Below are 12,498 nucleotides of genomic sequence, written 5' to 3' on the forward strand. Positions count from 1 at the left end.
ATAGACAAACTACATTTCTATCCTTTCCAGTATTTTATTGAAAAAAACCAACATACTGGCACCATGTTGTGGACATTGGGGGTGCAGCATACACCAATAATAACACAGAAATGTAACTCATCAGATCAGAACCGAATCAGATATTGTACACGTTTCTGTTGTGAATAATAAAGGCTTTATTTTAGGCTGCCTCTGAATAATAGCATGAAATATTCCAGCACCTTCATAACGTTTAGTTATACTAAAGCGTCACTCAAATCTAAATATATTTATATAGCTTTATCGGCCCGGCTACATTGATCCATTATGAAACCAACCTGAGATATTTCTGTCCGTTATGTTTATTTCCAAATTGGTAACCGTGCGTTTTCGCTCTCAAAACGGAGTCAAATGTGCCGGAGAAACATTATCAGCCCCGCGTTGCAACAAAGGCATAACGTTAAAGTTACTTACAAAAAAGCTGAACTCATGAATGCTTCTTGCCACTATGGACTTGAAAAGTTACGTACTGTGAGTTCCTCCCTTCATCCATGGCTGCAACATGTTTCTTCTTCAGGTGCTCCTGTAGCAATGTTGTACTTCCGTGCCATTTTGCAGGAAACGCTCTTCTTTGAAGTCTTTAAAGTAAAGTGTTCCCACACTTTTGACGACTTAGGTTGTACAATTTTCTCCATTGAAGCAATAACCTCAAGATGTTTCTCCGCTAAACTATCGGTAGTGTTTTCCTGCGCCATTTTTCGAATGTTTCCAGACGGCGTGGTCACGTGAGCTGCACATGACACATCATTGGCTAGCTTACCTCCACCTCATGAGACGTAGCCTCAGCGCCGTTTTGTACTGTTTTTTTGTACTTATATTGATTATTGTTTCTCAGCTGTTTGTAAATGTTGCAGTTTATAAATAAAGGTTTATAAAAAAATTAAAAAAAATAATTTTAAAAATAAATAAATAAATTTAAAAAAGCCTCCGCGCATGCGCATAGCATAGTTCCAACGAATCGATGACTAAATTAATTGCCAACTATTTTTATAATCGATTTTAATCGATTAGTTGTTGCAGCCCTAGATGAATCATATCCATGGGGTTGCATGACTTTATGACATTGTGGTTCTCTCTGCAGCCCAGGCACTAGAGCGGATGATGAGCCCCACGGGGCCCAATCCAAACCCCAACGTACCGTCTGAGTACTGCAGCACCATCCCGCCCCTGCAGCAGGCCCGCGCCGCCGGCACCCTCAACTCTCCCCCGCCCACAGTCATGGTGCCCGTGTCGGTGCTCAAGCACCCAAACAACGACGGTGCGGCGACCCTCCATGTGCAACGAGCGACCCTTAACAGCCGCTTTACGCCATTCCCCCCGCTTCTTTCCTCCAGGCTGCCCTCGCGAACACAAACGGGTCTGGTTCGCGGACGGCATCCTGCCCAACGGCGAAGTGGCGGACACCACCAAGCTGTCGGTGGCAAACCCCCCGAGGAGCACACAGGAGTTTGTCGGCGCTCCGACACAAACCACGGTAAGTTAACTGTAAGGTCAGTCAGAAGACTAGTTGTCAGTCAACTAAAGTCAATAAACAAAACTAAAAATATACTCCTGGCAGAAGGAAGATAAGACTGTGATGTCATACAATGGATACGAGCCACAGAAAAACAAAAGAAAACCACTTTTTCCTGCCAAGTTGTGGAAAATCCTCACCCTGGCTCGAGCTCTCAGTTACCTATAAAGTAAAAGAATATATAAAACGCAACAAGTGTGTTTTTAAAAAAAAATACCGATGGTGATGACGTTGAAGAGGAAGGCACGGAAGTAACCCACTGTGTCTTATCAGCCAACCTCCACAGAGTCAGAGGGCGGCGGCGGTGGCGGCGGCAGGGCGAGCCCGGAGGTTCCGGAGGTTCCGGAGGTGGCGCCCCCTCCTGCATCTGGTCCCTGGCACTACACCCTGCTGGCTGGACTTGGTTCTGCAGTGAGGAGGACCTCGAGTCTGCTGCCGGAAGGCGAGGACCAACTTCCCCCTCTGCTCATCACCACCGGGGAGGACGGAGCAGGAGGTGGCTGCTTTTGTCTCTTAGGGCGTACAAACACGCTCGGTCCTTTTTAACGCCATAGTCTTGGATTCTTCTGCCTCACTAAAATACATTATTTCCCGGCTTGTTTCAAGTTGTAGATATTTTGTGCATGGTGGCGACTGTCATTAATTACTAGGGATGTCCGATAATGGCTTTTTGCCGATATCCGATATTCCGATATTGTCCAACTCTTTAATTACCGATACCGATATCAACCGATACCGATATCAACCGATATATGCAGTCGTGGAATTAACGCATTATTATGCCTAATTTGGACAACCAGGTATGGTGAAGATAAGGTACTTTTTAAAAAAATTAGTAAAATAAGATAAATAAATTAAAAACATTTTCTTGAATAAAAAATAAAGTACAACAATATAAAAACAGTTACATAGAAACTAGTAATGAATGAAAATGAGTAAAATTTACTGTTAAAGGTTAGTACTATTAGTGGAGCAGCAGCACGCACAATCATGTGTGCTTACGGACTGTATTCCTTGCAGACTGTATTGATATATATTGATATATAATGTAGGAACCAGAATATTAATAACAGAAAGAAACAACCCTTTTGTGTGAATGAGTGTAAATGGGGGAGGGAGGTTTTTTGGGTTGGTGCACTAATTGTAAGTGTATCTTGTGTTTTTTATGTTGATTTAATTAAAAAAAAAACAACGATACCGATAATCAATCAATCAATCAATCAATGTTTATTTATATAGCCCTAAATCACAAGTGTCTCAAAGGGCTGTACAAGCCACAACGACATCCTCGGTACAGAGCCCACATACGGGCAAGGAAAACTCACCCCAGTGGGACGTCAATGTGAATGACTATGAGAAACCTTGGAGAGGACCGCATATGTGGGTAACCCCCCCCCCCCCCCTCTAGGGGAGACCGAAAGCAATGGATGTCGAGTGGGTCTGACATAATATTGTGAAAGTCCAACACATCAGCGAAAGTCCAGTCCATGGTGGGGCCAGCAGCGTAGAGATGTCCCCATCCGATGAAAAATAATAAATAATAAAAAAACCGATACCGATAATTTCCGATATTACATTTTAACGCATATATCGGCCGATAATATTGGCAGGCCGATATTATCGGACATCTCTATTAATTACTTAGGACAATTAATTAAATGAAACATCGACTGTAGTCGTGAGTAAACAAGCGTGCTATGGGCTTTGACTTTCGGATAATTTTGAGTCTTTGTATTTTATTATTATTGTGAATCGCGTTGGTTATCATTTTTTTAATTAAAACCGGAAAAAAAAACATTTCAAAAGAGTCTACAAACATTCACACAAATTTAAAACAAACAACAATACAGTTACATGAGGAAGTGCAGATAGCTTAAATGCTAACATGAAAACAAGAGGTATTCATGTCCCAATAGGAAATGACATACCCCAATTTAAAATGATATAAACTCGATAACGCTTGAGCAACCGAGATGTATGTAATTGTGCACATTGAACCTACAAGCTGTGCTATGGCTGTGTTTTTACGGTGCCTTCAGGCCGCTGAACAGAGTAGGACGCCACAATGCCCGTCAGAAATAACAAATATAACAGAGATCCTAAAGTGCTATAGTACAAAGCAATATTTAAAACAATTAAAGCTTAGCTATTAAAACATAAAATACTAAGACTAAAACACTCAGTGAAGCATAAGAAACAAAACATGCAAAATAGTGGATTTTCTAAGTGTCTAATTTAGCTAATTAAAGAAAAACCTGGTGAAAAGATTTCAGTGTGTATATATAAGTACTTTTTGAGCACACAACAATACCATGATGCTAATAACCGTGATCGTTTTGGTCACGATAACTGACATTTTCATAATGTTACATTCCTAGCAGTAACTAACAATCATTAAGAACTTGCGAGGAACTATCTATGACTGCAATCGAGCCGCGCCCTGGCCCACCTTTCAAATCAGTGCTATCACACCAAACATGCTGGAGTGCAGGTGTGACGTGCGCCAGGGGTGGTGCGATTGGCAGAGTGAGGAGGCCCTTATTTACATATTGATTTACAAATGCATGAAGCATCTTTGTAGACAACTATACATTCCAGTCAACATGTGCTCTGCTGTGTTTCTAGAAGCCTTAGTGGAGGAAAGCCCCGCCCCTTGCCAGATTCGCCACCTATTAGAGGAGGGAGGTCCTCGACCTTTGACGTTCGTCCTCAACGCCAACCTGCTGGTCAACGTCAAGTTGGTCACATGTGAGTCAAGCGGGATGTCCGGTGACTTGCCGGCTAATCACTTCGGATGTTTTTGACGGATCCAGACGGCGGTCGCCACTGCTGGTGCTTTGGCTCCAACGGGCTGCAGGCCCTGGGCCAGAAAGAGCTGGTCTTCCTGCTGGAGTGCGTGCCGGATGAAAGGAGCCTACCCAGAGACATCTTCACGCTGTGTCTCAACGTTCAGCAGGACGCACAAAGAGGTGGGCGGCGCTCTCGAAGACCACCCGGTGTCCGACCACGTGCGCTCATGCTGTCTTCTCACAGGCAAGTTTGTGGAGGAGATGGACAACGTGACTTTCACCAGCAGTTTCCTGGGCAGTAAAGAACATGCCGGAATGCTCTTCTTCTCTCCAACTTGTCAGCCTCTGGAGGACCTCACTCTCCCCACACAGCCCTTCCTCTTCGGCCTTCTGATTCAGAAGCTGGAGGTTCCCTGGGCCAAAGTCTTCCCCCTCAGGCTGCTTCTACGGCTCGGTTCTGAATACAACGGTCAGTGTCTCTGCTACCTTTTTAGTTGCCGTCATTATGTCCGATAACCTCTGTGCTCCTTTGCAGTGTACCCCACAACACCCGTTAGTGTGCGTTTTCGTCAGTCGGTGTATCGAGAGACCGGTCACACCATCATGAACTTACTGGCTGTAAGTCACAGTATGCACAACAGTGTTTCCCATGAACTGCCAAGATACCTGTGGCGGTGGGGTCGTGGCTATGGGCGTGGTCACCATGACATCATTGAGTAATTTGCATAATTTACTACAGTGATGAGTTTCTCTAAAAAGGCTCAAAAAATGTATACTTACTAATTAATAATAACAGTTTTGTTTTAAACGTCCATCCATCCGTCCATCCATCCGTTTTACAATATAATTACAACACTTTATGTACATATTTATATACAGATTTAAACAATAAGTTATTCACTGAAATACATTTATTAATTGTGGTTCTTACAAAAAATATAAAAGCTAAAATGTCTCTTAAAGCTCTGCCCCTTTAATTAGTGCATACTAAATAATTTAAATTTAGCCTACTACTACAACCATATTATTTACCAGCAACATAAAGTGAAACAGAGGCAGAGGTGTCCTGCCACAGTCAGTAACAAATAAACAGAAAACAGTAGTGGTCAAATACAAATAAGGCAAGAAGAGAAGTATCCTACACTTCTCTTTTGTAAAGTAAATCTGAACAGCCTATATGGGCATCTACATCTACTATATGATTTGCCTGAGAAGCTGGACAGGACCAAAAAAAAAAAAAAATTTTAATTTTTTTAATTTTTATTTTTTATTTGTGGCAGGCGTAATTCTTTCCTGGCGGGCCGCCACAAATAAATGAATGTGTGGGAAGCACTGCACAATATTAACATTCATTTATAACGGCTGATCACATGACAGCACAAATAAAGTTAGGTATCAGCAGCAGTAATGTTGCGCGATAAGAATGATGGAGCTTTTAATACTATCATGTTCAGTGTTTCCCCCAGAAAATGTGTTAGTTAAGGTGGTGACTCTCCAGGGGGAGGCGACCGGGGAAAAGGGTGGGTGGGTGTAAGGAACAGCGTTACTCGGCCTGTCGCATCACGTCTCCATCTCATCGCTGCCACTACAGCCTGGGGGGGGGGCAATAGACTACAAACTGCAGTGAAGTAGGCCGGCTTCGTCGCGTGAAGAAGCCTACAGTTTTTGGTTGTGTTTTCCGCTCCAAATTCTGAATGCCGATATACCATATATATCTCGATATGTTTTCCGTAGAGTAAAAACTATACACAAAACAGTCCTAGTTACCTGAGATACTAAGTATGTCATTATTATGAATTTGTAAGTCAATATTTTGACTTACTAATTTACTAAATCAAAATAATGACTTACTAAGTCAGAATAATGACTTAATACCGTAAGTCAAATTAATGACTTACTGTAAGTAAGCGTTTGCAATAAGCGTTTGGAAAAAAAAGAGTTAAAAGTGGGGCCACATGCTGACATATGTTCAACTCATCATGCTTAATTTATTACACCATTTGGGAAGCCTGTAGTTGATTTTTATTATGTAAATGTTATATTTTTATCAACATGTGATAGACTTAGACTTCGACAAACTTTAATGATCCACAAGGGAAATTGTTCCACACAGTAGCTCAGTTACAATGATAGAAAGTGTATGGATGGAAAGGACAATGCAGGTATAAAAAGACTAAATATAGCGATATAAAATATAACATATATACGTAATATTTACATAATATATGTACAGTATATTATATATACTGATGTATTATATTATGTCTATATCATAGATACAAAATATAACAATTACCATGTACGCACATGATGACTATATTACAGTATATGTGACAGCTGCAGCATAAAATAGAGAGTAAATCCAGCAGAAAATAGACATTAAAAACAAAGAGAAATAGCTTACATAGAAGGGCTGGCAGGGACCCTGCCATTCAAGACTAGGCGGCTACATTACTAATGATTAAGGCAGAACTAAGCGGAGCAGCTTGTTAAGACTTTAGTTCAGGCGGTGGCCCTTTGTTGTTAAGGCGGCCGCCTTAACAACAAAGCGCAGCGGGAAACCCTGATGGTGTTGACACATTCTCAGTCTGTCCTGCAAATTTGACAGCGACAAGCGAACGAACACAACCTCAATGCACTGTAGCATTCTCGCTAGCGGCTAAAGTCCCTTCACAATGCAAAGCCCCTTCTAACCATGGCGGCGAATAAACTTTAGTTTCTTACAAGTACCATTCAGGTAGTAGTGTAGTTGTTACACATGTCCTGCTGTTCGGCCCGGTGCAGACAGTAGTCGAGGAGCACAGTGACGACGTTCCCTTCAGGGTCGATGGCTTTTAATTTATATTTTACCCTTGTAAAATTGTTCTTTGACTGTCAGAGTTTAATGTAGTTTAAGATTTTCTGTTAAAACAAAGCCAATATTGACATTTTTGTAGTTCCCTTTATTTGGAAAAGTAGCGATATACATTTTGGTACCGGTACTAAATTATTGGTATCAGGACAACCCTCGCTCAATTACAGTATACAGTTTACACACCGTGGCATTTTTAAGACATTTCTTTGGACATACTGTATGCCACAGTAATGTCGTACCGTTGCCTTAATACCGTGATAATATTGTACTGTGAGATTTTGATACCATGACATCCCTCCAGGTAATATACCAGGATATATATCAATATTGTAGGAGGCTGCATGGCGATACCAATTGTAGGCCATATCCTGCCTCCCGAGTCAGCAGTTGTGCTAAACACAAAGCAAGAACTAACCTACTTTGTGCCCTGAAGGACCTGAGGAACTACCAGTACAGTCTGTCATCTGTGGAGGGTCTGAGGATCCACATGGAGATGGGCCACAGCTACATCGACGTCCCAAAAAGCAGCTTTAACGAGGTGTGAGATGCCGTCTGTGTCATCGAATCACAAGCTAATGTCTTATAGAGTCCTATGTCGTCGGCCATGTTTGGCGTTTTGGAAGACCGTGCTCTGTGTGTTTTCCAGATGCTGAAGGTGGTGACCGGCTCCAACGAGCACGTCATCAGTATCGGCGCCAGCTTCAGCTCGCAGGCCGACTCCCACCTGGTGTGTGTCCAGAACGAAGACGGGAGCTACCAGACGCAGGCCAGCAGCATGCCCGGCAAGACACGCACAGGTGGACGCCATCAGTGGTCCTCCATCTTTACTTGGCGCCGCAGTAAAGCTGATGTGGCTCTTGGCGACGTGATTGAAACTCCGCTCCCTGTGCTCTTGCAGTGACGGGGGCCAGCTTTGTGGTCTTCAACGGCGCGCTTAAAGCCTCGTCGGGATTCATCGCCAAGTCCAGCATCGTGGAAGGTGAGGAAGGCGTTTTCTGTCCTCTGTGGCGCTCGCTGCAAGCTGACCCTGCTTTGTTACGGCCTGACAGATGGCCTCATGGTCCAGATGCCTCCAGAGACCATGGATGCCCTGCGCACGGCTCTGCGCGAACAGACCGACTTCCACATCGCCTGCGGGAAGACGGACGGAGGGGAAATCCGGGAAAATGTCACCGTGCGTTGGGTTGACTGGACGCCACCTGTCAACACTGGGTAACAAGGACGACACCGCAAAGATGGCCGCATATCGGAAGAACTTTAATGTCTTTGAAGTCTGTTGTCATCTGCTGGACAGAATGACGAGCGGCGTTGACGGGCGAAGTCTGGATGGCGTGTGGAGTGCGAGAATGCAGCAGGATGCCGAGTTTGAGTGCGATGGTCATGTCATCAGATGCTCTGAGGTGAAGCCTTCACTGATATTAAGGGAACTGCCATTTTTGGGGGAATTTTGCCTATCGTACACAATCCCTATGTGATAAACAAGAACACATGCATTCAAAGTCATAAAATATGGCCAACGATACTCCATTTACATTTCCATCCATCCATTCGTCTTCCATTTGTCCGTCACGAGCGCAGCAGCCTAAGCAGAGAACACCTCTTCCTGGAGGATTGCGAGGCGTTTATTGTTATGTATCTTATTCAGCACTAAGCAATACTGCTACATCATGCTTAGTGTTTCACTAAAGTTGGCTCTGTTTAGTGCACAGCTGCTAAAACTGGATCATAGTTTGTCCCAAAGTAGTCTCTGTTGGTTGTCATGAAGAGTCTTAGCGTTTGTTTTTAACCTCTTAAGGCCCAAGCTGTTTGTTTACATGCTTTTTTTTTATTTCTCTTTGCTATTTGGGCTTATTGGACCCTAATTAGAATAAAAACTAAGAATCATCTTTTGATGTGATGTACTTAGTCCATAAGTACACAAGCGTGTACTTCATGTTTAGTGACATGCTAATTCTTATTTTTACACTTTTTCTCCCAAATTCCATTGTATGTTATACTCTTCTCAGACCACCAGATGGCAGTGTAAGTGTCCACATAAGCGGCCATAAGACCCCAATTCAGTAGTGTACACAATTTTGAAAATAAGAGCTAAAAGGTGCTGTCCACGCATGTGGCCAACTAAGCCTTTAGATTAAGGGAAAGGCGAACGTTGTGATGAGTCTGCAGTGTTTCCCACACATTCATTTATTTGTGGCGGCCCGCCACGAAAGAATTACGTCCGCCACAAATAAAAAAAATTTAAAAAATAATTTATTTATTTATTTTTTATTTTTTTTGTCCTGTCCAGCTTCTCAGGCAAATCATATAGTTGATGTAGATGCCCATATAGGCTGTTCAGATTTACTTTACGAAAGAGAAGTGTAGGATACTTCTCTTGTTGCCTTATTTGCATTTGACCACTACTGTTTTCTGTTTATTTGTTACTGACTGTGGCAGGACACCTCTCCCTCTGTTTCACTTTATGTTGCTGGTAAATAATATGGTTGTAGTAGTAGGCTAAAGTTAAATTATTTAGTATGCACTAATTAAAGGGGCAGAGCTTTAAGAGACATCTTAGCTTTTATATTTTATAAGATGTATTTTTTGTAAGAACCACAATTAATAAATATATTTCAGTGAATATAAATATGTACATAAAGTGTTGTAATTATATTGTAAAATGGATGGATGGACGTTTAAAACAAAACATTAATTAGTAAGTATACATTTTTTGAGCCTTTTTAGAGAAAATCATATCATTGTAGTAAATTATGCAAATTACTCGATGATGTCATGGTGACCACGCCCATAGCCACGCCCCCGCCGCCACAGGTATCTTGGCAGTTTATGGGAAACGCTGGTCTGAAACTAATACGAGCATAATATGTCAATATTACACGTTATTATGAATGTGCATGTCACTACATTACTACATAATACAGCATGTAGATAAAACCTTGATGGAGGCGTTTTATAGGCAGAAAAGAGTGACTCCATTGTTAGCTGACTTTTGCTAACATTTATTCACGATTTTAGAATGCATGAAAAAAGAAAAACCTTTTCTTGTCTTACGTAAGGATTGTGAATGCCAGTCAGAATTAAACACAAAAAAAAGTGCAGTTCCCATATACATACACTACCGTTCAAAAGTTTGGGGTCACAGTGAAATGTCCTTATTTTTGAAGGAAAAGCACTGTACTTTTCAATGAAGATAACTTTAAACTAGTCTTAACTAGAAAGAAATACACTCTATACATTGCTAATGTGGTAAATGACTATTCTAGCTGCAAATGTCTGCTTTTTGGTGCAATATCTACATAGGTGTATAGAGGCCCATTTCCAGCAACTATCACTCCAGTGTTCTAATGGTACAATGTGTTTGCTCATTGGCTCAGAAGGCTAATTGATGATTAGAAAACCCTTGTGCAATCATGTTCACACATCTGAAAACAGTTTAGCGCCTTACAGAAGCTACAAAACTGACCTTCCTTTGAGCAGATTGACTTGCTGGAGCATCACATTTGTGGGGTCAATTAAACGCTCAAAATGGCCAGAAAAAGAGAACTTTCATCTGAAACTCGACAGTCTATTCTTGTTCTTAGAAATGAAGGTTATTCCACAAAATTGTTTGGGTGACCCCAAACTTTTGAACGGTAGTGTATGTCCGTGTTACTCGTGAGGACTGGTCTGACCCGAGTGTCCCTGCAGGTTTTCTACCAGCTTACGTCTCCGGACTGCACTCTGGCGTCCGTGCTGCCGTCCTGCGGCGTTTTCCAGAAAGAGATGGCGATGGCCGCGTGTGGCGCCCTGACTCGCCATCTCGCCGTTCTCACCGCCAGCGGCATCAACACGCTCAGCCTCCGCGTGTCTACACGCGCCGACATGGTAAGGAGCTCGCGGTGGCGTGCGCGCGTGCGATCTTGACCGCTGCGGTTGTAGCTGATGTGTGTGTGTGTGTGTGTATTCACAGGTGGAGTACCAGGCAGGGTGTGGAGGGCGACTCCTCGCTCAGCGCTACATGAACGAGCTGGACAGCGCGCTGATCCCCGTCATCCACGGGGGCGGGGCCAGTGTGCCGCAGGCCCAAATGGACATGGAGCTGCTCTTCTTCATCACGCACAGTATATGACAGCGGGACTCTACAACGACCGGCAAGGTAGTTGCACACGCAGTCGCCACAAGAGGGCGACACGGCATACTGGAACCTTTTGGAGGGCGGTGGCCTTGGAACACCAAAGCTGCTTTATCCGACCCAACACGAGGCCCAAATCTCAAGCATCATTTCCCTCCATGCTGCCTTCAAGGCCCCCTGCTGGCCTCCTTGGGGCGGCGCCTTACTGAATGTTCCACAGGACCCAACGAGGTCCCTCCGACTGTCACATTGAGGAGTGGGTGAGCACATGTTTGAAAACACTACCCGAAGGTCACGCTGGACCCAAACTCCTTTGATGGAATTCTACCGTCTGGAGCGTTGACGCTTCAATCCGGGCCCAAAAGTGAATGTGATCATTTTGCAAGATGAATGACTTCCCCGTTGACTTTCACTCCAGCACTACATTCAGGGCTTAGCTTAGCAGCAGCACAGCCAGTGCTCAAAAGTGACAAAATCTCCCTTCTCATCGCAAGCAAATAAAACCACCATTTTATTTGTTGTTGGTTACAAAAGGACTGACTCACTGGCTCCCCGTGGGGGAACCAAGTGACATTACATGTAAAAACAATGTCAGCTGCAACATTGGAAAAAATGGAGGATGTCGGTGGATTTTGTCACATTTGTTTCAACCATTTTGTGGCTGCTGCTGTTCCTCAGCATGCAGACAAACGCTGCAAATGTTTTTATGGTACACTAACAGTTTGTCTTGAATGTAGCAGCTTCAAAGTCACACGGTCACCAGCGTCGCATCTTTTGCAGACCACGCCGCGGAGCGCCATGCAACCTGCTCCGCCAAGCTTATGCACGTCATGTTCCAGCTTTCAGGCCAAAGTTCTTTTTTTTTTTTTTCCCCCCCTTCATCTCAACTTATTTTTTTGTCCATACCTTCTGAAAATATGCATATAGATTTTCTTTTTTTTTTTTTTCTTAAATATTGAAGATTTATTTTTGGAATCATTGGTGAAAAAGCTTAAAGAAAAACAACAAGCAGAGTTCATATTTTTGATAGGCTGACAAGGATCCGTCGGGAGGAAATAAATGTCTTGATTCATTCTAGAATAAAGCTAAATATAATATATCATGGTGGAAAGAATGACAAAAAGACTTTAAATTTGAAATGTGAAGAGATAATAAAAGTGTTTGAAACCACCAACCTTTAGATCTATTTGGA

General features: G+C 42.9%; 1 protein-coding gene across 4 annotated transcripts in view; it reads left to right on the plus strand.

Annotated features, from left to right (window-relative positions):
- The window catches only part of zfyve16 (zinc finger, FYVE domain containing 16), a 28,596-nt gene extending 16,129 nt beyond the window's left edge, over positions 1-12,467 (plus strand). For 3 of the 4 annotated variants that reach the window (XM_062030755.1, XM_062030757.1, XM_062030756.1), the window contains 14 exons: positions 1,121-1,297; positions 1,374-1,513; positions 1,826-2,048; positions 4,178-4,300; positions 4,366-4,521; positions 4,586-4,810; positions 4,877-4,959; positions 7,629-7,733; positions 7,842-7,992; positions 8,094-8,174; positions 8,245-8,407; positions 8,490-8,595; positions 10,883-11,059; positions 11,145-12,466. In XM_062030755.1, the coding sequence (XP_061886739.1) occupies positions 1,121-1,297; positions 1,374-1,513; positions 1,826-2,048; positions 4,178-4,300; positions 4,366-4,521; positions 4,586-4,810; positions 4,877-4,959; positions 7,629-7,733; positions 7,842-7,992; positions 8,094-8,174; positions 8,245-8,407; positions 8,490-8,595; positions 10,883-11,059; positions 11,145-11,303 (2,069 nt within the window). In that variant the 3' untranslated portion in view covers positions 11,304-12,466. Of the gene's footprint in view, positions 1-1,120; positions 1,298-1,373; positions 1,514-1,825; positions 2,049-4,177; positions 4,301-4,365; positions 4,522-4,585; positions 4,811-4,876; positions 4,960-7,628; positions 7,734-7,841; positions 7,993-8,093; positions 8,175-8,244; positions 8,408-8,489; positions 8,596-10,882; positions 11,060-11,144 lie in introns of all 4 variants that reach the window. The other variant, XM_062030758.1, reaches the window with a different exon arrangement.
- Positions 12,468-12,498: the final 31 nt, after the last annotated feature.

The sequence above is a fragment of the Entelurus aequoreus genome, linkage group LG21, assembly GCF_033978785.1.
Source record: "Entelurus aequoreus isolate RoL-2023_Sb linkage group LG21, RoL_Eaeq_v1.1, whole genome shotgun sequence".
NCBI lineage: Eukaryota > Metazoa > Chordata > Actinopteri > Syngnathiformes > Syngnathidae > Entelurus > Entelurus aequoreus.